Source organism: Nipponia nippon, unplaced genomic scaffold (assembly GCF_047370975.1).
Source record: "Nipponia nippon isolate SJK-2023a ecotype South Korea unplaced genomic scaffold, ASM4737097v1 scaffold_15, whole genome shotgun sequence".
NCBI classification, from domain to species: domain Eukaryota; kingdom Metazoa; phylum Chordata; class Aves; order Pelecaniformes; family Threskiornithidae; genus Nipponia; species Nipponia nippon.
The window spans coordinates 5,465,245-5,489,902 of NW_028262331.1; the positions used below are offsets into that span (position 1 = coordinate 5,465,245).

At 41.8% G+C, this 24,658-nt stretch overlaps 1 protein-coding gene across 3 annotated transcripts in view; it reads right to left on the bottom strand.

Annotated features, from left to right (window-relative positions):
* Positions 1–24,658, bottom strand: part of PITPNM3 (PITPNM family member 3) — a 146,769-nt gene that overhangs the window by 99,493 nt on the left and 22,618 nt on the right. For all 3 annotated transcript variants that reach the window (XM_087751538.1, XM_087751537.1, XM_087751540.1), the window contains exon 2: positions 16,544–16,639. In XM_087751538.1, the coding sequence (XP_087607664.1) occupies positions 16,544–16,639 (96 nt within the window). The remainder of the gene's footprint in view (positions 1–16,543; positions 16,640–24,658) is intronic.

The following is a 24,658-nucleotide window of genomic DNA, read 5'->3' on the forward strand; positions in this document are numbered from 1 at the left end:
TCCATGACTACCAATAGGTTGCTATACTTGGAAAAGAACATGTACCTGAAATTATTTGTTCAAGTATAATTTGTCTTCAAGCAGAGCAAGATGTATATTGTTTTTCACACTCAGGATATAAATATGTAGTAACCCCTATGCCTAACTCGCCAGTATTTTGCAGCAAGAATCATGAGCTTGTGCCTCTTGTGATTCTTGATGATGATTTTTATCTTCCATTTAAATGCTTCGAGGAGATGATGGAAAAAAAACACAAGCTTTTTAAGTTAAATAGAATGAACGTTAATATGAATAACACTGTTTACAAAGGGGAGATTTTTCTCTGCTTGCTGTAAACAAAGATGAATGTTGAAGAGCTCAATACCGCATGGGTGGTTTAGGTCAAAGATACTTTCAGGCAGCAGGAATAAAGACAAGTATTGCTGAAAGGCCTTCACGTTTACCCTGGGTAGTCTTCGTATCACACAGCTCTCTGTGAAATCAAGAGTAGCCCTCTAATTTGAGCAAGGGCTGGCCCCTTACCCCTGGGCCGTTCCACTTGAAAGCTCTCCTAACAGGCAAAGGGCTTCCAAGTGCACAAATTTGGCCCTGAGTTTTTATTCCCATTTAAACCTTTAGCATGCCACAGTGTTTCTGAAATGCAGCTTGTCTGAGAAGAATGCAACTATACGTGCCTATGCAAAAGACTCCCCCTCCTCTCCTCGCCTGTTTGCTTATCACCACCCCTCCACTGCTGAGGGGATGGCAGCAGAATACGCTCCAAGTCTGAAGGACACAGAGGGTGCTAGCACATCTAAGGCAGCTGACTTGTCCCTGTGGCTGTCACAGAACCCGGCGTCCTGCCTGACCCTGGGAAAGCCATTCAGTTTTTCCTTGCCTCCAGTGCCTTGCCAGCAAACACAGGATGACCCTGCATCTTTCCTTCCACTGCTTGCCTGGTCCAACTGTGAAAAGCTTCTTACCTTGTTCGCACACAGCTGGAAGTTCACATTGGTAGGACATTTGATATACAGAAAATATTTTTAGTGACCATCATTTACCTGAGGAAAATCTGCTAGCACCAAGGTGAAAAATCTAATAAGCCTGAAGTTTCCAACGTGGAAGCATAACTCAGTCCTGCTATGAACTGAGAACTTTCTGCCTAACTTATTGCATGCCACGTGGAAAGCAAGAAACAAAGGAAAGTTGGGCAGAAGAAAACAGTAAAATATTACTTCTCCCTTTCTGTATGGATTTCACTAAATTAAGTAGCTAGCCAGGGCAGATGAATGAACAGTCAAAACATGTACAGCTGCTCCATCTCAAACACAGATGCTTGATTCTCTGTTTACAAGGCTGTCAGCCAGCAACGTCTTTGTTTGAGGAACTGGAGTTTGACCCCAGCTGTTTTTCAGAATGCAAAAGCAGCTCACTAATGTTATGTTTTAATTGTGCCCACTGCTGTGCCCTCTGCCTCCTACTTCGGGCTCCCGGTCTCTGAAGTGCAAATTACACATGGGTAGCTGTAGAGTCTGGGATAGCTTCCAGATTCTCCCATAAAGAAGCACAGCACTCAACTCCAGCTGCACTGTGCGGAAAGTCCTTTCAGCTGCAAGAATATCAAGCATTGATGAAGCACTCTGTATAAATAACGGAGAATGGGTGAGAAATACCGGTAAGAAACATTACAGGAAATGTAATGCTGGAGACAGAATAAGGGTATCAAGCTACTTCATTTGTAGGAGGTGAAAGCCACAGTCTCTCTCTTGGACAGGTTCTCCTCACTCCAGACCAGCTCCTGCGGTTTCTCTGGTGCTACGTTTGATCCACTGATAATGCCAATTACTTTAGCCCACACATATGCTTTCTTCTACCAAAGATACAAGCTCCCTCATCACCCAGAGAGCTACTGAGCATAGAAACACCTTCTGCCTCTTTTGCTAGTATCTATGCTTTTGTGCACATTTATTCTCCTGACATTTAAACACTTCATTATTCCTGAAAGGCTGTTTGGGAGAAAGCGGAGATGATACTAAGTCAGGAGGAGCTGTGGACTCCCTCGAGGGTAGAGGCGCCTTACAGGGAGATGCGGGTAGACTAGAGAGCTGGGCCAACCATACGAAATTTAACAAGAGCAAGGGCCGGATTCTCCACCTGGGATGGGGCAATCCTGGTTATACATATAAATTGGGGGATGAGAGGCTGAAGAGCAGCCCCGCGGAAAGAGATCTGGGAGTTTGGGTTGTTGGCAAGTTGAATGAGTCAATAGTGTGCAGCCAAGAGGGCCAGCTGTGCCCTGGGGTCCATCAAGCACAGCGTTGCTAGCCAGACAGGGGAGGTGATTGTCCCACTCTACTCTGCACTGGTGCGGAGTACTACGTGCAGTTTTGAGTGCCTCTCTATAAGGACGTCAAACTATTACTGTGTCCAGAGGAGGGCAATCAAGGTGGTGAAAGGTCTCTAGGGCAAGACTTAGGAGGAGCAGCTGGGGTCACTTGGTTTGTTCAGCTTGGAGAAGAGAAGGCTGAGGAGTGACCTCATCGCTGAGAGGTGACTTCATTGCAGTCTACACCTTCCTCAAGGGGGGCAGCGTAGGGGGAAGTGCTGATCTCCTCTCTCTGGTGACCAGCGACAGGACGCAAGGAAATGGAATGAAGCTGCATCAGGGGAAGTTCAGATTGGGCATTAGGAAAAGGTTCTTCCCTGAGAGGGCAGTCGGTCACTGGAACAGGCTCCCGAGGGAAGCGGTCATGGCACCAAGCCTGTCAGAGTTCAAGAAGCATCTGGATGACACTCTTAGTCATATGGTTTAGTTTTAGGTAGTCCTGCAAGGAGCAGGGAGTTGGACTCAAAGACCTTTACGGGTCCCTTCCAACTTGAGATATTCTATGATTCTATGAAAGAGTATATGCACAAAAATGACAGAACACCAAATCCTCCTTTCCTTTCTTTACCTCTCATAGATGCCCTATTGTTACTTTTTTTTTTTCCTTTTCTTTATTAATTGCTGATGCTAATCAGATTGACAGAACAGACAGGTCACTGTTTTATGGTTTACAGGCAGCAGCACCAGAAAACAAGAAACTTCAAAAATAAGTGCAAGAAGCCAATAATGAGACAATCTATACCAGAGAAGGTTTTCTACCTATGCCCTACTAGTAATACACAGGGCAGCAAACATAGGAGTTTATGTTCCCACCAGTATGTCAGGGAATATAAATGCAGTACTGTCATCCTTCAGGTAATCCAGTAACAGGTCCTTGTAAACACCACCTTTTCCTTCAAACAATTTGGAGACTTTGAAGCTTGCTGCCGGTTTGGAAGGCAGGCATCAATTTAGTAATATTCACTTTTGCCTCACGAGGACTCTCTCCGAGAATGGACAGCTCACTCCCACCCTCCATCCCATCTTTCTAAGAGCTGGTACCGAAAACCATATACCATGTCTGCTTTTTTTCAGAAGCACAAAAAACAGCAAAAGGCTTGTATCAGTATTTTCTTCTTCCAACTTAAAAATCTGCTGGAACAAGCAGAGATATCAACTTATGAACAGACAAAGTAATGGCATCCTTCTTGCACTCTTCAAAATTGGGTTATACTTTTCCTTCAAGACTTTATTAATAAGAGATGCAAGGTTCTAATGGCTGGGATCTGATGATACAGACACATAATTGACCAGTTAGGCTAGAAGATCACCTTGGTGCTGTACAAACACATCAAAGCCGACCTCCTGCTTCACTGTCTTTACCAAAACACTTGCAAGGGAGTCAGGACTAGCACTCTGCTGAGAAAGCCTCCACACCTGCTTCATGAGGCCAGTGATGGACACCAGTATGAAAACATGGGACTGTTTCATTCTTTTTTTTTTCCTTTTCTTCTTTACATATTTAAACTTAAGAGAAAGCCCACTTACAGTGCCTGGCTCCCAGCATAAAGAACAGAAAAACTGAAATCTCAACCATCTCAAATAGGAATTTCCCATAAAATAATACCCTTTTCCATCCACTCCTCCAAAAATGCATGAACATCAGGAGTTCTGATTACCTCTGCAACTGGTACAGGGGAGCAGCAGCTACCAAACCAACTTTAGAAGTGCCTAGAGAGTGAGAGCTTGACTATCACAACAGTTTGGGTAGTGGAGGAAGGGGACACACCTGCACTCCCTAGCACAAAGTCCATTCCCTGAGGGAAGAGTCAGCTTCACCCTTGCTGTGGGACACGGTATCGTTGGGTAATGACAAAGGGAGGCATGGCAGCTGGACCAATTGCTCAGATGACAAAGTGTCAGTTTGGAGGCCCCAAAGGCTGACATCAAATGCCAAACATAGCTAGAAAGAATGTGATCCGGGATCATTTCCCTATGGATTAAACAAACTGTTTAGCCTTCTCGCTTCTTTATGAAAACACAGTGCTTTCAGGTTGTAACACCCAGTGAACCTGTACTGCATATGAAGCAGTACTGACCAAGGCAAATGAAATACTCCGAGGCCTCAACCATAGCTGGATCGACTGGAAACATTCCAGAACAACCAAGAACCAGCGGTAAGATACTGACTTCACGTGTTTAAACATGCATTGCATTTTCTAGAAAGTAAATTTAATTGTAGATAGACTACTGGAATAGAACCATGTTTTCCCCTGGTTCAGCCACTGATACAGTTTATGGCTCTGGGTAAGGTGATTCCATTCTGTGCTGATTTCTCCAGCCTGTCTCCACCTATCTACTCAGAGCGAAAGGCGACAAAGACAAGGCTGCAAAATACATCCCTTGTGCATTTGCAGAGAGTTTACTACAATAAGGCTTTTGTACTGGCCAAAGGCGATATGTGATCATTATAAGATACCACACATAAACAACATTATCTTTGGTTGCTTAATAGGCCAATGACACTTACTGTAGAAATGAAGGAGTCCGTTTCCCCACAGCACTTTTCTTCTAGAACTCTATCTGAACAAAACTTTATTTGAAGAGCGTTTTTACAAGCTAACCACAAAGTAATCAAAACTTGGAAACACTTGTGTCAAACTCTCTCGGTACAGTATGCAATCACCGTTTATCAACATTTTAGTCTCCTGCAAAATGTATTTTGAAGTCTGTTCTATGACTTAGCTTGAATACAGACTACGTTCAGCATTATTGCAAGTATTCCAAGTATTTTGGAACACTTTGTTGTCATTAGTCTATGATCCATGCCTCAGCAACCCCAAAAATGCAGTCATCACGCTGACCTTCAAAGCATTCTTGAACAGCAGATGTTGACAATTCAAAAGAATATTCCATCAAGCACAGGCAGCGATCATACTCCCAAAGACAGAACCCAATAACATTTTTTGCATCAAAGAAACTACCTCATCTAAAATGTCTGCGTCATCATCATTTTAGTTCTCTTTTTAGACAAAATTGGACGTATGAGTTGGTGCTCAAAGTTACAATTCCAGCTTCACACGGAATGTGGAAACGTCACAGAAACCCTCGAGATGGCTGTTTTAAGCACATGGCAGGAGACCACTGAAAAGCACAAAGGCAGTGTGAAGGAAAATCAGCAGAAGCTATTTTTCTTTTCTATTTCCAACTCTTCCACTCACTAAAGCTTAAGATTTCAATGCAGCTTAAACAATTTAGGTAACCTAGTCTCACTGAACACCCAGTGGGAAGAGAGCGCCATCTCTCCTTCTCTTCATGCCTAGATGTCTCCAATACACATTTAATTTTGATCCACATAAGCAGTTTATCACATATTAAATTATTATCTCTCACTAAAAGTCTGTTACTAGAGGCTTAACAACTCAGTAACAGATGTCGTTCATTATCTATATATAACAGTCACTTTTTATTTCAAGTAACAATTATAAAAAGGACAGCTACTGTCATTAGAAGCATTTCAGACTACTCCTGACATTAAAAAATTAAGCAGTATTTAATGAAAGCTGTATTACATACTAAACTAATATACTTTACACACAGCATTCTGTGCTCAAAAACTAGGAGTATCATGACTTTTTTCCCCAATATATTTAAAATATGATACGTAAGATATTATACATACACATTTACCCTCTTCCATCCAAACTTTGGAAATTATCCTGCCATAGAAGAGCTGAGACAGCGGACAGCATTAGAAATGGAAAAATTATTGCACAGACATTCTGCTTTTAAAGCAGTTTATGTCAAAAAAGAGGAATTAAGAGAACGGAGGCAGTAGACTGGGACAAGGAAGATTTGGGATTGTCTTCTCCATTCCAAAATCCAATGCATTATATACAAAGTGTTCTTGCTAAAGTTTGCCACTGCGGTAGCCACACCACTAAACAGCATCAGCTAGCGCATGGAATACAGCATACTGGGCCCAGAACTGTTACCGACAAAAAAATGAGGCCCATTTCAGTTGGGCCTGAGCAACTCCTGCTACGGCCTGTTCTAGGCAAACGCAGAGTGAGCGAGGTTTTGGGAGGAAAGGCTGCACTAGCCTTTGAATCACTTCAGTTTGATAGAAACGTAGAGAATATTCTCAAGCATGTAGAGGAAGAGGGGCTTGATGGGAGCATGGGATGCTTTTCAAAAATGAAGATTAAGATTACATCTTTCTTTTTTTCCAAATCTTTCCAATTTGGGGGTTTTCAATTTATGTAACCTTCAGTATTCTTGATTTTCAGAACCTGGGTACTCTGAAAAAATAGACTTAAAAAAACCCCTTCAAACTAGACACCTCAAATTTATAGTACGTAAGCAGTCAGTGGTGACTTCATTTTTAATTTGACAGGGGTTTTTCACCCAAAAAGAATCTAGACTAACTTCAGTGAACTATGAGGTTCCTTTAACACGCGTGAACTTCAGGAAGAGGATTTCTTTCCTCAGATATCTGAAGTGTTGTGTGAATCTGGTGCAGTAATAAGTTACTGCTCATACATTCGTATCATCATCTGCACTAAACAAAATGGGAAACACACCACACGTTACGAGAAGTGATGACACTGGATAAACTCACAGCACTTTGCACTGATTAGCAATAAAAGTATTTTAAATAAATTTTGGAAGCATCAAAATATTGAAACTGGTATTGTCGTGATATGACAATGTCTGCTATGGAACAACTCAATTCCAGCATCAAATCTGCCATCTGACAAAAGACACTGCACTGGCTTTAAATTACACAGCTAGGTATCTGTAACCAAGAATAGACACTATCTGTCTGTTTTAGGCAACAGCTAAAAAAAGATTTATGAACAGGGAGGTTTAGGAGACTGTTGCATACAGTTTGCACAGAAATATCTGGAAACTTTAATACCTGTTTGTCTCTTGGAAAGTCCTGTAAGCAGAGAAGGCGATGGAAGACTATGAGCGAAGTCCACAGACACAACATACTACAAACACCAGAGACAAAGCGCTGCTCTAATGCCACGGAGGCAGGAGTAGCACTAGCAACATCAAGCACTTGGGGCTCTTCCAAACGGATGGTAAACCACCGATCATCAGCAATGAACATATCCTGTGGAAAATAACACGCTTACAGAAGTGCCTTACACTGATGTTTAAACTCGGCGGGGGGAGGGGATATATGACATCCACTAAAAACTGAGGCAGGAAAAGATGGATACCTTGACATTAAGACGTTCACGAGCCATCTTTGCAACACAGCCTCTTCTTAAAATTCATGTACTTTAGTGAACGAGGGTCGGCATCCTCACACCTTGAGAGGCTTTTTGCTAAGCACAATAGAATTTTACATCACACTGTTGCATTAGAGCACAAACACGCTGAGGAGTGTTTAGACCTCCCAAACTTCCACTTTAGTTCATTGGCAACATTTCCAGATAATATTCAAGCTGCTCAGCAGAGCATTTTAAAATTAAATAAATGAGACTTGTGAATCTATTTTCAGGAGAGGAAGGTGCAGCAAATTAAGAGCAGCTCTTAATTAGCAGAGAGTTACCATAGCCTCCTCTTTCACGAATAAGAACCTTGAGAAAGCACAGGCAGAGCCTGGCTTGAAATATATACCACGTAACTATTGGCTTCGGCTTTATACGAACATAGTAATACAGAAGACAGTGCCATAAGGCTCATTTTATGAAGGCAAAACTAATGACAAAAGTTTTTATGCAGACTAAATAAACTCAGCTGGAGAAAATGAGGCAGCTGTATTCCAGGCCACCTCTTCAATCTTTAGCAAAGCTGTCAGCCGGCTTTTGACTATAACATCTGCTACAGTTACACAGTTAGGAAGCAGGAAAAAAAAAATGCCCCCACATTCTAAATCAGAAGCCTAATGCACAGATAAAGAAATGTTTCTGATAGGTCAGATTCTCATCTGCTGGACTAGTTTAAATCCAGAATAACTCTTGAAGTCAGAGCTCTATTTGAACTTAAAGCAGGTCAGAAAGTGGCTTGTCGTAGTTTAACCCCAGCCAGCAACTAAGCACCACCCAAATGCTCGCTCCTCCCTCCCTGGTGGGATGGGGGAGAGAATCAGAAGAGTAAAAGTGAGAAAAACTCCTGGGTTGAGATAAGAACAGTTTAATAATTGAAATAAAATAAAGTAGAATAGTAGTAATAGTAATAATAGTATACAAAGCAAGTGATGCACAATGCAATTGCTCACCACCCACCGACCGACGCCCAGCATGTTCCCGAGCAGTGGTCCCTCCCTCCTGGCCAACTGCCTCCCGTTTATATACTGAGCATGGTATGGCATAGCCCCTTGGCCAGCCAGGGTCAGCTGTCCTGGCTGTGCCCCCTCCCAGCCTCTTGTGCACCTGGCAGAGCAGGGGAAGCTGAAAAGTCCTTGATTTAGTGTAAGCACTGCTTAGCAACAACTAAACCATCAGTGTGTTATCAACATTATTCTCATCCTAAATCCAAACCACAGCACTACACAGCTACTAGGAAGAAAATTGACACCATCCCGGCCGAAACCAGGACATGGCTACAGGATCCCCTGCGAACAGCAATACTACCATTTGCATCTTATCACAAACATGGTATCAACTGTTAACTTTGCTTCTTCTGAGGGAGTCCACAAAAAGCCTGAAATAACCTCCCAGGTACTTTAATAATAACCATCATCAACAGCTTCCTCTGAAATACCACTCTAATTTCCAGCCACCTGCCAGAAAAGATTTCTTGTAGTTTACAATGGGAAAAATGAAAGCCTAGAAGTAAAATGAACAGTTTTATATGACTCAGAAAATCAGTGCCCTAAAATAGACCGCATGTACCCACAGTCCGTCTATTTTTTACCCGCTTCCTCATACTGCCTCCTACAAAGAGTCCAGTGCCCATACGGGACCAGTCTTTACGTCAGACAATTTCACCTTTCTGTCATACAGTGTGCTCCAACGTGATCAGTTTTGCCATGTCTTCTCCACATTATTCCCAAACCATATCTTTAAAATCTTTCTAATCCTGAAAAGGACATCTTGCTAACTTTGCGAGGTGGTATGAGGAAAGGGTTTGCTGAATGAGAACTTGTACCAGAGCTCAAGTGTTGTAGGGAACATTTCTGTCAGTCCACAGGGCATGGATAAAAGGCTCACGATAAGTATGTAGGTGGAAGCTTAGGTACACTGGCTTTGTTTTAACTTCCAAATGTATGGATTGCTCCTTGTGCTCTGCTTTGCCAGCTGCTCCAGCCAGTAGGCTCTGTGCTGAAATTAGAGCTGCAAGTTGCCAGACTTGCCAACAGCACATAAACTCCCCAAAAAGGGCAGGGAAATAAGGAGAGCAATTTCTTTAGTACAAAATCAAGATACCATGAGAGGCACGCAGTTTGTCACAAACAGCATTCCCTGCTTCTGCACCACCACATAAAACCAAAACTAACTGAAATGCTTACCAACCATGCTCCAAGACAGCCCCCCCCAGACACGCACACCAAAACACACAACAGTTTGTTCTTAACGTGCGTGCATCCTTCTACACTTCTACATTTATTCACCAACTTCAACAAAAAATAGCAACTTCCACAATTAGCTGCTTTGGATACGACCCCAGACTGAGACTACCTTTGGCCAGTTTCCTGCTCTCATTTTGCTCTCAGATCTCCTGTTGATGAAGCCAAATTATGCTTCTCTCATGCCTACATCTGGCTGCTATTTACATCACCAGGGATCTGGAGCGGTAAACGTGCCATGTTTTAGTGGCCTGACTAGCAAAGACAGTCTCACTGCAATGTCAGTACATGCTGTGAGTTCTCTCCTCATTATCAACTTTTGCTTCATGCTCTCAAGTGTCAGCCATCAGGGAGCACCAGCTAAAAGGGAGGTTAGAGGGTTTTATTATTATTTATTCACATATTGGAAGATACACATTTGAATATGCATGACTCTTCCCTCAGCTTTGCCCTTCCTCAATGTAATTTTCTAGAAAAGTCATAGTCCTAGAACCATGATGAAATTACGATTTCACATTATGGACCCCATTCAGAGCAGCACCCTGTACAAAAGCCTACAAGCCATTCCTTCTCAAGAAAGCACAAAACCTCCCATTCATATCAACAGCTTGTAAGCACTTCCAAGTCCTTTCATCCTCCACCTGACAGCAGCTGGCAGATGATCACTGCTCTTGACAGCTTGTGGCAGTATGCAGACTTATGGACCCTTCGGAAGCCCAATGTAGTCTATTGGCAACTCGATGCAGCATTTACCTAAGTTGTAAATACACACCAGGAAAAGCTACTTGCATACATAGCACGCAGTTCTCCTGCCCAAAAACAAACAAACAAAAAACAAAAGAAAACCAAAACAACGCACACTGAACAGCCTTGTATTTTATGCTTCATCACCGTGCTGTGCAGCAACTGTCCACTTGCCCTTTGGTGGGAATTCAGCAACAATTTTCAGTAGCTGAAGCTCTCTTCCCACCTTCCAGCCAAGAGGCAAAGCAGCATTAACTGTGGGTTTTCAGACCATGAAGCATGTCCTATTGGGTAACGCAGAGCCATTTACCTTAGCAGGACTCAATGCACATGGGGAAGTAATATCACAGCAGCAAAGTGCCAAGAAAAAATGAAACAGCTTAAAACAGTGGCAAATTCTGAATGGCAAATAAACTGCAGTGTCCTGGTGATTCCTTTCAGCTGTTGTTACTGCCTGGAATTTGACACGGTCCACAATTATCTTACCATGAGTATTTCAGTACATGCATTTCATGAAACCTAGCCATAAGCAGCCCCATGGAAAGAAGAGAGACTAGTATTTCTTCAGCAAAAACCCTGGAGATTGACATTTCATCCTGCCTACTCCTCACTGCCAGGATCTGTGATCCCCTGTATGATACAGAACACATTTCTGTGGTCCCCTGAAGGCAATTTCTGCTCCACAGTAACATCTCCCACTTCGTAGTGTCTCCTCCAGTCTAGACCTTTGATACAGGCAATATAAATTCTACCTCAAAATGTAAGTGAGATGACACAAAACACATTAAAAAAAAAAAGTCTACCAACTCGAAAGCAGTGATACCAAAATAATTCGTGTGATGACAGACTTGAGGAAAATGACCCAGCCGTAAGCAATGTCCCTGGGAATGTGGACAGTACAGACCAAAGAACTGAGAATCTCAGCTCCTACCAGGTATCTTAATCCAACAGCAGCCACCTCCCCTAAAGTTTCCACTTGTGTTTTCATTTAGCAAAGTCACAGTTCAGTCAGCAACACCAAAGTGATATCCCGACTCTCTGATAGAATGGACACAAGCTCCTGCACCCCTGCGCTGCGGGCAGTAAAGATCCACATTTGCAAACTAGGTACAGCCAAGCCTGATGCTCGGGGAAACGGCAGCAAGACTTCTGCACTGGCGTCAAACACAGCAGCGTACAGTCAACATGGAGTAGGCAGGAATCACTATTTAGGGCTATACGAAGCAAAGAATTTAAGAAAACTTATTAGATTAGACTGTACTGGACTTCTCTGGCAGTCCCTCATCATCTACACACAGATCTATTCTTGCGTGTCATAGCTTTTAAAAATACAAACACAACTGAAATCAATCTTTTACATGCAAATATATTTGTTGGGAAGAGACTTGATTCCAGCAATGATGCAGCTTTTCCAGTTTCTGTAACTTTTGCACTCCAAACAGATGAGAATTCCAGATGCCCTTGCTCTTCCGTGCTTTAAATGGTTCTGAGTGAAAACGCTCATGTTAAACACAGAAATCCAAGGCCTGAGTCTCCTGTCGATCACACTAATTTGTTTCCCTTGGTTCCTCTCAATTTCTGTCAGCACAAAGTACGAAGGCGGAGGGAGCAGCCTGCTCGACAACTGCACACAGGATTAGTTTTTGTCAGGTTTTTTCTTTCCTTTTTGACAAATTAAACAGCAGACTGAATTGGTGCACATCCACTCATTTCCAGAGAGCTCTCCTGATGCACACAACTGTTGGCCCTGCCTGCATCTCTTCCTACAACGCTTTAAGAAATTTCTTTTTCTTTGTGGATATGTATTTGAGATATGAGAAGGTGCATCTCAAACACTGATTTAAGACATCATATTTTGACTTCTCCAGTTTTCTTATGGAATAAGATTTGGAAATCTGTACTAGAAATTCTTTCTTCTCAAAATCAATCCAGACAGGCTGCTTTTCATCAGCTGCTCACCTAGGCAGCCTGCAGCACCTTTTTATAACCATGCTCTAACCCACATGACAGCCCCAGAATCCCAGGACACATTTTGCCCAGGGAAGCACAGACTACTGTTACAGCTATGGCCTTGTTTCAGTATCACTGTGGCTAGAATCCTTCTCTCCTTATTACTCAGAAAAATTACATGCATTTCTCGAAGGCTGTAGAATTTACCGTTCCCAAATAGCAGTACAGTCTATCATGCTTCAAGGGTCAAGTATTCAACGACAGTTCTCAGACAAGTTGTGGCAGCCAACCCACCATCAGGCCAAGTTAGCTGAAGTTCCACAAGCGAGAATACAAAGATTACAACATTTAAAATTATGGTCATAAGTAATCAGTGAAAGTGATTATTTATTGACTGTGACTACCAAGTGAAACTCTCCGAATGAGGCTTAGAGTAGCTGTAGGTATAAGTGTTTGCAAATTTGGCCCTAGCCTGTCAAGTAACAATATTCAACCCCAAACCCCGACTGCAGTAGTCAATCCTGCGGACTAGGCCCTAGGAGAGATGCAGCAAGTCAAACTTAAGCACAGTGGTCATCGTCTTATTTAACACTGTGCTTTCTCCCTACAGTGACAGCTTTTCATAGTGCCAGATTCAGTTCGAGCACGTGCAATGCAGAACAGCACCTTCAACACCGACTTTCACGTGTGTCACAGGGCATTGCTTCCATCACATCGTACTTCAGTTCCTCAGCAGAAGCACGCAATCCTGCCGTAGCTAAAGCCGCTTCCCAAAAGGGCACAGTTCCTCCTGACCGGCAAAGCCAAACCAAGCTTGGACACCTCATCAACAAGAATGTAGAAAGCTTTTCTGTACTAGTGAAGTAATTTACTGAATTAATATAGAACTTTTACTAGTTCTCTCAGTACAAGGAGACTTCCATAGACTGAGATGGATTTCAAGGGAATGGATTTTCATGAGACATGACACAAATACCGTGAGATTTTGGTTTTGCCTCCAAAACACAAGACGACTGGCTGCCATTCTTACAGTTAAAAAAGGCAAATAAAATATGTATCTACACACATATGCCACACACAGCCTCTCCCCCAAAATCTCAGTTACACATCCACATCAGCTGTGTACCTATGACAGTTTGCAGCACTCATAATCTGATGTTAAATTCCCATAATGATGAAGCATCCATCTGGGGGGGGCGGGGGGAAATCTAAGTGCAAGGATCATCCGAGTACCAGCTGCAGTGTCTGTGTGCCTACCCACTGACAATAAAGATTACAAGGGACAAATCAGCTTATAACATTCATATTTCTCTCCTCTCCCTGTGCAGACAGCTGGAACATCCCTGTGCTAAAAGTCTCTTTCAGATAAGATTGGCATTTGGTTCAGAACAAAGAGAAAATCATCAGTGTATAGCAATGTATTTTCTGAACCATGCACTCATGTGCACGCACACACACAGAGCTCAGAGCTCTTCATGCAGAGCTCTCAAATCCCTCTTCAAATAGAGATGCGTTGCTAAATCCCAGCTCAGAATTGCAGATCTGAGCTGATTTCAGGCTGGGCATGAGCTGGCATTCTGACATCAGACAACATATAGTCGGGCTTTTTGCCTCAGCCTACCTATTAATTTTTAAAAAACCCTCTCATTTATTTACCTTTCTGGGTCACTTATTTCCTTTACTCTTCTGTGGATTGCTTCTTGATTCTCACATATAGAACCCTCTACACCAGCCAAGTAGTTATTACTGTAAGCCTAGCTGTACAGGAACAGGGAAGAAAACCAGTATTTGATGCATATCTCATGTCTCAGACTTCGAAAAGGCTATGAACTGAATACACGCTTTATTAATACAGGCAACAAATGAGGGAATTTTGTTCCCCAAAATGTACTTAAGAGTGTGGGTTTTTTTAAAAAAAACAAACCAAACCAAAACCAACAAACCAACCTGCCATAGGACGTCCTTTCAAATTAACATCTGCATCTCTTTTTCTGCACAGTGGCTGTAGCATACTCGTACAGCCAGGGCCTCATTTCTAGCTGTGCTAAATCAAGAGGATGCAAGCATGTTTCTGAAGGAACACGAAGCCCACAGTCAGTTTCACAGATCCTAGAGATAGAAGGATCCATGCAATCATTTCGCTAGACTTCCTGAATAAACCACATCAAATAGTTTCATCCTGCTATACCTGATCAACCAAACACAAATCATTTGCCTTTTATAAAAACATTCTTCCAACATCCATCTCCATTCAGAACTGCCCGATTTCAATGGTCAGTTCTAGTGTTCTAGGCAAGGCCAGAATTTTGTGCAAAGTTTTCAAATTCCGTTTTATTTTGAAAACTTTTCTTCCCCCATTTGATTGAGGCTGTTGCCTACTGGGGTTTTGGGGGGAGGGCGATAAAAGAAAATCTAACTCTCATGTAAGCAGCTTGTCTTTCAAGTCTAAATTTGTCGTAAATTTTATAGCTACAGTAGGCAATTTACGGAAAGGAAAATGGAAAATAAGTGGTTCACCATCAGATAAAGTCACCATCATTGTCAGGGCAACTGGCAGATAAACTGAAGTCGAGGCATCCTGGATCCAAACTGGTACTTTGAATAATACACAGTAATAAACTGATTAATATTAATTATGCCTCTGCAAAACCAGCTTGTTTAGGAAAATAATATTGCAAATTCAGCCTCACAGAAATAAATCAGCGAGTTATCAGTGAAGTTGCTTCAGAGCTTCCAAATCATTCAGAGCACAGAGCTGATCCTCCCACAAAAGCTGTTTCATTTTCACCGCCTGCCTCCTACCCTCTGCATTTTTAAAGCAACTAAAAAGCTCCTGACGTAACAACTCCTTCAAGCTGAATTTCAACTCAAGTTTATGCCAGCATGAAAACACAAGAGTCGGTCGCCAACCGTTCCTGCAACAATTCCCACCACAAAGAAAATTAAAACATGCTGAAATATGAAGTTCACTGCAAGAGAGCAGACATTTAATGCCATATACTGCCTTAAAAACACCAACTGCTGTTTGCAATACCACCAGGTATCTCCAGACATCAAATCAGCACACACCAATGAGACTGAAGCCAACGCAGTCCTATAAAAGAAAATTAATTTGCTCAGAAACAGGCCTCATTCAAGAGGAACAGAATGCTGGGAAGGGAAGGGATTTTCTCTCTCTACCATAAGTATCAACAGAGGGAGAAACTGAGTGGCAATCTTAGCCATGCAAACGTTTTTGTACTTAGACATTCGCAGAATGTCTGCTGAGTGTGCCGTTAATGAAGCAACCAAACTTAAAACTAAAGAGCGCATCGAAACCCAAGCCAAGTTCCCATGGGACAGCTGAGCTTTCCCCTTTGGATTAGATTTACTTTAAACTAGAAGTCTCAACAAATATTTGGGGGAAGGGGAATACCTCTCCTTTTAATTCTTTTCATAGAATCACAGAATCGTTTGGGTTTGTAAGAGACCTTTGAAGATCATGCCATGGGCATCTTTCACTAGATCAGGTTGCGCAAAGCCACAGGGATTGCTCTGTGCTTAATGAATCCAGTTTGCTACAAAAGCCAAAGGACGTTCCACAAGTTTATTCCATCACCCTTCACTCCTGACTTCCAGGTACACGAGGACATAAGGACAGCTCAGTCTGACCTCAAAAGCCTACGCTATGAAGGATCATATACTACCTTACCTGTAAACAAGCTGGGCCCAAGAGACCCCATGAAGCTCTGTACTGTTGTAGTCACGCTGCTTCTGATGCCAGATCCAGCTCATGGCAGCTCACTCATCCACCCCAGCGCTTCACCCATCTCCCATAAATTTAGGCCCATTCAGAAATCCTTGAGAGAAGATCTGATGGGTTTTTTTCAGACCCCAGTCTGACGAGGACAATGTTGTCGGTTCAGCCCCAAAAGAGCTTAGTTACTTGCTGCAAAATTGGGGAAAGAATGGGGAAGGGAGGACAAAAAACGTGTACTGACCTCGTGCATCGAAGAATTCATCATCGGAGCTCTCCACGGAGTCTTTGAGGACATTCTGCATGTGCCACTGAGCACCACAGAATCGGCGCGGGCCAGCTGGAAATACAGAGAGACTCACGTTAACCAAAGGGAATGCTCACCTCTGCTCCAGGCTTAAAGAAAAAAAATACATTAATAAACAGTTTGTGTAGATGGCTCAGGAGGATCATTTTGGTCAGCGCACACACTTTAATCTCAACAGACAGCCAGAGTCCTCAGGATGGCACAAAAATTACACCTCTCCCTTCCACCTAACAAAAGTGATTAAAACAAGTTCTTGTTAACGATAAGCCTGCATCACTGTCAGCTAATGCAGTGACTTGAAAAGACAAATTCTTCCCTGTTGAATTCACCAGGCTGTTCAATTCCAACACTCAAACTGTACATTGTTTCTAAGACTTGAAGCAGCATTGCCCCAGGACATGGCAGTAGCTCCCATTTAAATTCAATTTCACTTCTAAAAGAAGTGCCATCCTATTTGGCTCACAGATTTACAGACAAACTACTGAATTCTCACTCACTGAGCTGTTTTCATCAGACAGCTTTGTTTTGCTGGAGCCTGGGGCTTTCATTTGAAGCTTGCCATTTGAAGACAGGAAGGCCAAACCACATTAGAATAGGTACAGAAACAGATACAGTCATGACGGCTTAGATGGTCCCAGCGGATTCTCATACTCAAACTAATTTGTAATTGGCAAACCAGACCTGCCTAACTATATCAGCTCTCCTTACATCTACAGCAACCCACCACTAGAAAGTAGTAGTGAAATACATATATATTAACAATAAAGTCTCCCCCAAATCAGTGGGGAACCAGGGATCAAATCCACCATATCCAAAACAACACTACAGCTATTGTAGAAAGGACCCTTATTACCAACCAGAATAGTGTCCTTGGTTTTATTAATTTCTCCAAATGATGACATCAGACCTGAAATCTAATATCCTGAGGCCCTGTCCACAAAAGCATTCTCCTTCTCCAAGCAGTGAAAGAGCAACTCAAGCAGGGGAGGCATCCTTCTACATTATTCTGGGGGAAACATGCCAACTAGGTCTCAGCCTTTTGTTCTACTTTTACTCCATCTATTGCTGAACGAATCAGAAATATAAATGAAAGGTGGTAGGAGGAAGCAGATTTTAGCTGGCCAAGAAGAGAGTAAAAATAATAATCAGTTAAGAGCATTTTAATAGCTAAAAAAAAAAAGCCAAAAGAAACCCAAAAACATTCAAAATAATTGGTTATTAAGTAGTCACTGTTCATTACAAGAGTACAGTGTGTATTGGGAAAGTGTCCGGTGATATTTGGCAGCTACCAGAGAACGCACACAGATCATTACATTTACTGTTACAGATTTCTGGAACCTTTTACTAAAGATAGGGAACAGCAAACTGTATTATTCCTTGCTGTCCCTCCATTCAAATATACATATCCTAAAACTTATCACTGTAGTCGTCAAAATAGCGGTAGAAAGAACACTATTCTGAACTTCTAACGGAGAAAAGTCTGCAGTTGGAGAAAAGTCTGCAGTTGGTCAATGCTTGGAAGAGCAGGAATTCCAAAATTTCTAAGCACGAGAATGGGAAGCACCACAAAAAAGCCAGAGTGACAGATGGGAAAGGGATAATTTGCAAAATTCAGTCTTTGGATAAGTGCCCATATAGTACAAAAGAGCAGAAGGAGGGAATAATCTGCCTCACCTTTGGAGATGCTAGGTCTGAAAAACAAAATATAATACTACTAGTCTTAGTAGAAAAATTCTTGAGTAAACTACTCTTTTTCAGCCTTATGTAGAATATTAGATTCCTGATTACAGGCCTTAAGATGTATGAGCAGCCAGAAGAAAGGCAGTAAACTAGGAAATTTATGAAGAACCTATAAATGAGAGGCAGGTCCACAGAACATGAGAACACGAATGAGACAGAGAGAATGATGAGAAGGCAAAGGACTGCCGCAAACATCTCAACAGTGTTCAGAGTTTTCCTCTGCAAGAAAACCGCTCCTTGCTCAGCTACCCTGGTCAATCAAGTATCTGTAACTGAAGCTGAATTTCTGTGCTATGGATGTTTATTAAACCACGGGAATATCCAAGCTAAGACAGACAGACTTCATTGGTAACACACAGTTAATGCCTTTTGGGGTTCTGTAGATGCAGACACTCCCGTACTGAACATAAATTTCACACTGAGAAAGTTCTGCTCAGATGTCTGTACTGATGATAGTTCCTCCAAGGTTAAAAACCGAGGAGTCTGATTTTCATTATTTTGAGCATTCAGTGACTCCACAAGAAGTCAGGCGGCTACATGTGCAGGAACAAACAAACAAAAATGCCACAACAAAAAATACCCTCTTATAGCAGTAGATAATTTGTTTTGAAGAGACGTTTAGAGGCCTGACTTGGAGAAGTTAGTTTTTCTGCACTTTTTAAAGCCATATAAACTATATGCCTCTAGTCAGGCACCACAAATGCAGGTATCCAAAGCCAGCAAGCACCGGGAAAAAGAACAAACAAACCAGAAGAAACAAGTGTTTGGCATTTTGGATAATTATTTTCTGGATTTGTCTTATGATTTTAAAGATTCTCCAATTTTTGTTACGTCAGTCAGCTATATTTCCTATGGATTAGTGAAATCCCATTCAATGTGGTTTGGGGCTTCCATAATTCTCCAGCAAAAGCTTAAGATTTAAGAACAGAAGGACCCACTCATTCCTCCTTCCTTTTCTTCTTTGCCTTTCCTGATACCTAGTCCCCTCGCAAAATCCACCTTCAAAGAACAAATAGTAGAAGTGACAGGATTAAGCCAACACCTGCAATACGTGGGCCAGTTCCTTCCATTTCATGGTATATGCTTTCTCACCTCAATTTTGATTTGGTTCCCCTGCCAAAGACAGCCAGTTCTTCTGGGAAGAAACTGCTACTGTTTGTTTTTACCTAACAGATTTTGAGACATTACTATGACAAAGACAGCAAGTAACATCAAAACCACTACAGAAATCACTGAAGAGTAAGGTAGTTTAAGCATCTGGATGATTCACTGATTTGTATCCGATAATAACAAAGGCATTTTTAGCAAGGTTTTCTTAATCAAATAAAAATTAATTCAGATCAAGACATATACGACTGTGCTCTAATTCTGCATACAGAATGGAACTAGAATTTAGAATTAAAGGATTCAGAATGCAAGCTATTTATCAAGGGAATCTCCTGGCACACAGAAAAAATAAAAAAATCAACTTTTCATTCCAGAAATTTTCAACTGGATTGTGAAAATAATCTCATCTGCATTTGACTGGAGGGAACAAAGCACTGTTACAAAAAAATACCTAAATCTCAAGAAAACAACAAAAGAAATCCAAATAAACGCAGTCTTCGTACAAAACTTCTTTTCTTAAGGACTGCATTAATTACTTGACATTTTGGCTGTCAAATACAGATTAATTTGGAGCACAAAAAACCCAAGAAGACAGACCGGGGTCCTTCAAGAAACCAAGTGTCCTCAGCTCCTGTGTTATAAGACCCACAGTCTTCACCTATCAGTGGAAAGGCTAGAGCCGAGCTCCGTGGATTGCTGATCTCACCCCTTCTCCTCCGGGTTACAGGAAAAGCAGTAGGACACATTTCCATGGGTGCTTGCTAATCTTTAACAGTTCTCTAAAGCAACAGGGCTTTCAGTTGTCAGTAAGCCTTAGCAAGTCATTACTGCATTTACCATGGAGTTTGTTTTCACAATACCCTCAAGAACACAAATATTTCCTTCCCACTATATCAGAAATGACAGCCACCTTGGTGGTTTCAACATTCAACACACCTACAATTACACGTTACATATAATTATCAACCACAGTAACTTGTTTCCAGCTAATTTTTTCTCATTCAGACTCTTCCATATTGCCACCATGGCTCCCATGTATCACAGCATGTTAATTTACGGTGTCTCCAATGGAATTTCAAGGTCTAATTTGCATGTTGAGGTAGTAATTTCCTAGGGAGAAAAACAAACAAACAAACAAAAAACCAAAAAAACCCTACAAACCAAACAAAACACCAAAACCAAACCAAAAACCAACCACCAGTTCTTTGTTTTACAACACGTTATTCACAAATTTTACTTTCAGTTCACCTTGACAAAAGTTCCCATTTATCCTTGAGATAAAAGCAGACTTTGGACATTTTCATTAACAACCTACTTGAATTTCTTGATAGAATGTAGAATAGCAATCCTGACAACTGGGGGTAATGGAAGAGGGCAAGATTTTTGGTAGCTGTACTTGAGTTCCACATATTCTTTAAAAAAAAAAAAAAAAAAAAAAAACAAACCCAAATCCAATTCCAGTTTTTGCTTCTTAATCCATTTCTTTCTACTAAAGGAAATAAAATCCAAGAAATAAGTCAGTCCAGAAAGCACATTTATTACTTGTACAATGTCCAATGGCATAGCTTCTAAACATCCCATAAGCACAAATGCGCTTCCCCTTACAGTACTCCTATCAAGTAGGGAACTGCTTTCTCTCCCATTCATCACGAAGAGAAAAAGATACATTCCTAAATTTGCAGTAGTTAAACTAGTACAGTCTTTCATGTAGGCCAGACCTCAGGATCCCCACAGACACCTTGGCATTATTTCACTTGGGCCCCAATTTTTAAGCGCATAAGCTTTCATGCGAGCACCTAATCTTGGACTCACATTTAACTTCAGTTTCAAGTCCAGATGCTCTTTTGGGTTGACAATATCAGCATGCAACAGCTGTGTAGGCTTAACGAGAACAAAATAATTGCTCAGATGCTTCTAAACCTGTTGTAATCAGTATGTCTACATGCCTTTGACATACCACCTGCACTGTTTTTCAGCAAAAGGAGGTAAAAAAAATATATTTTTGAATATCTCCAAGGATGGAGGCTCCACAGCCTCTCTGGGAAACCTGGGCCAGCACCTGGTCACCCTCACAGTAAAAGAAAGTTGTTTCGTGACGTTCAGAGGGAACCTCCTGTGTTTCAGTTTGTGCCCGTTGCTTCTTGTCCTGTCACTGGGCACCACTGAGATGAAGCTGGCTCCATCTTTTTTACACCCTCCCTTCAAATGTTTGTTTAGCTGGTGACAGCAATACAAGACCACTGACCAAACATCTCAAATACAACAGAAGAAACACCTATAAGTACTGCTGTCACCTCCCCGCTCCGTTTCCAAGACTATCATCCCAGTCCACTACACTCAAGACACTTCCAACTTCTACAGACTACTATGGAGTAAAGGTATCATACCTATTACTACATTTCCTAGTTGCTGCAAAGCATACTCATCCCAGCAAAGCAGAGAACATTCCTCCTCCTCGATGATGCATAACTTCCCCAGGCCAGCCCAACAACAGTAATTACAGAATACAGTTGATCGCATTTAAACCCCCCCAGGGTGCAGAAAACTGTTGGCTACTGAAGCCCTGTTTGACAGTCTCATTAGAGAGAACGCGAAACAAAAGCTTAAAAAGTATATTTCTAACTGAAGCAGTGGTACTAGTAAGTGCTCCTTTCACATTTTCACCTCTTTTTTTTTAACTTGTTTTAATTTCTGTTTAAGAAAACCTCTGTAATGATATACAGTGTTTTTAAAGGCTGCGATTTTTTAAATCATCACACCAATATGGAAGAGTTTTTTCAAGCTGTTACTTAACACAGTAATGTGCATATTTAACTTGTTTGTTAAAAAATACCACTGCAAAAGCCCCACACAATACACCATCAGGCATTAGGATCACACTTGGTACTGTATTTTTTTTTCCGTCAAGCATCCACCTGAAAAACCCTGCAATTATGCATTCACCTGATACAGTAAGTATGATTCATTGAAGACTCATTCCTCATTATTCATTTACTATGATTCATTGATACAGCAGAGTGACTGTTTAAAGACTTCATAGCAGCCACTACTTTTCCTCAATTCCCAGTTCCCTTAAAAATATAGATAAATTTGTACTCATTTTAAGAAGATTCTCACCCTGAGCTGTTTCCAGACCAAAATAAGGAACAATAAAGCCAAGGTAGACAATTGTGCAGCCACAGGTGTTTGCAAGCGTGCAGATAAGTCTTGTGACATGAAGGAAGTGTCCTAGAGAGAGAGAGTCCTTACCCGTGTGCCTCAAGCTCACACTGCATAAATGGCACAAAAGGGCATGGAACTTCATTGGAAAGGGAGCAATCTACAAACTCCATCATGGCAATGGCGATGGAGGGAGCAGAAGCAAGAGAGGATATGCTGGTGGGGAAAAAAGGCATTGGAGATGAAGGAAAGTGAGGACAAGTACACACCTGCGTACGAAAAGCTCTGCATGCTTTGGCTAGGTCGGACAATGCAGCCCAGCAGCAACTTGGTGGGCAGATCTGAGATTTACAATGCAGGACTCTGCCCAGCAAGCAAATAGTGCTCCTCAAGCACCCTGCATTTAAGAACCTCCCAGATAAATCTTTCCTCATCACCTTGGTGTCCAGTGGGTCATATCTTTAGCTCATATGCTAGCAAGCCCAAGAAATCAACATGTCTGTTAATTTGTCCATTTGAATAAGGAAAAGGTGTTGCACAAAGCTTAAAAACCCTCTTCGTTCTAGGAAAACCATATACATGCATGTGACAGAAAAAGTTTTAAATATAATAATGAAGAAGTCTCCTATTGCAATGGCCCCTGCAGGTTTTCACAATGCACTTTACTTTGGCTTTTAGTGTTTACTATCAACAAAGAAAACTGAGTTCTGAGACAGATTAGAATCACAGAATGGTTTGGGTTGGAAGGGACCTTAAAGATCATCTGGTTCCAATCCCCCTGCCGTGGGCAGGGACACCTTCCACTAGAGCAGGCTGCTCAAAGCCCCATCCAGCCTGGTCTAGATGACTCTAAAACTATTAACAAGTTTTATAGAAGTTTTATCTTTTTTAAATCAAGATGTTGAAACAGGACACATCTTAACTGCTTTGAGTTTAGAGGACTTTGATTTGAAAATATTGAAAAGTTGACCTTCCTATCTAAGATTCTAATTGAATTTTACCAGTTAATAGGAGTTTTACACGCTTATAAGAAAAGGAAGTATTATAGCAGGGCTATTTTATGGACAGACATGCCCAGGCACAAACAAATGAAGCAGATGGATCCAAGTCTCATTTTTGTCACTGAACTTCCTTCCTATACAGTTGCCTGATGATGAAAGGCTACGGGAACAGGGCTTGTTCAGCCTGGAAACGAGAAGGCTTCAGGGGGAGCAGATAGCAGCCTGCCAGTCCCTGTGAAGAAAAGTGTCGAGGAGGCAGAGCAAGACTCTTCACAGCGGTGCAGGATGGGAGAACAGGAGACACTGGGCGTAAGTGGAAATGAGTTTCATATTGGGTTTTTCCTTAAATGTTTTCCCCAGAAGAAAAGTCATTCTTTGGAAGCAGCCGCCCAGACTTGCACAACCTTCATCCTTTGAAATTTTCAAGGTCAAGTGGATAGAGCCCTGAACAACCTGATCTGCTCCCATAGCTGACCCTGCTTTGAGCAGGACGTTGGACTAGAAACCTCCTCAGGTCCCTTCCAATCTGAATTGTCCTATAATCCTAAATCGGAAGGAAGAAGAATTGTGATCTGCTGGGGTAACAGGACATAATGGAGACATCTGTGGATGCACTGAAGAATAATTTATGGCAAAGACGACATCCTTCCTTCACAGAGTACTGGCAGGAGATATTTCTGCTCAAAGAGTAAACAGGAGGTAGTATGAGAAATTGGCATTGGTTAAACTACTGGTACAATAGGGCAACCTCCAAGGTGAGAGATACAGATCTTAAGACTACATAGTGTACTTAGAAGCAGACTGGCACTATTACTTCAGTAAGTTCATAGCAACCAGCAAGACTGTGCCAGGCACTGCAAAAACACAGAGCAGCAGACATCCCGTTACCCTGCAGAACACACAATTTCAGCACTGCATTTGGAAAAGAAGTAAATTTCCCCAGCATTCAGAATTGAGTAGGGAAGGTCTGATGGTTTGGTTCAGGCCTATTCTTTCAACTGTATTTATTTATTTATGTATTTTTAAACACAGTTGTCTCTTCTGA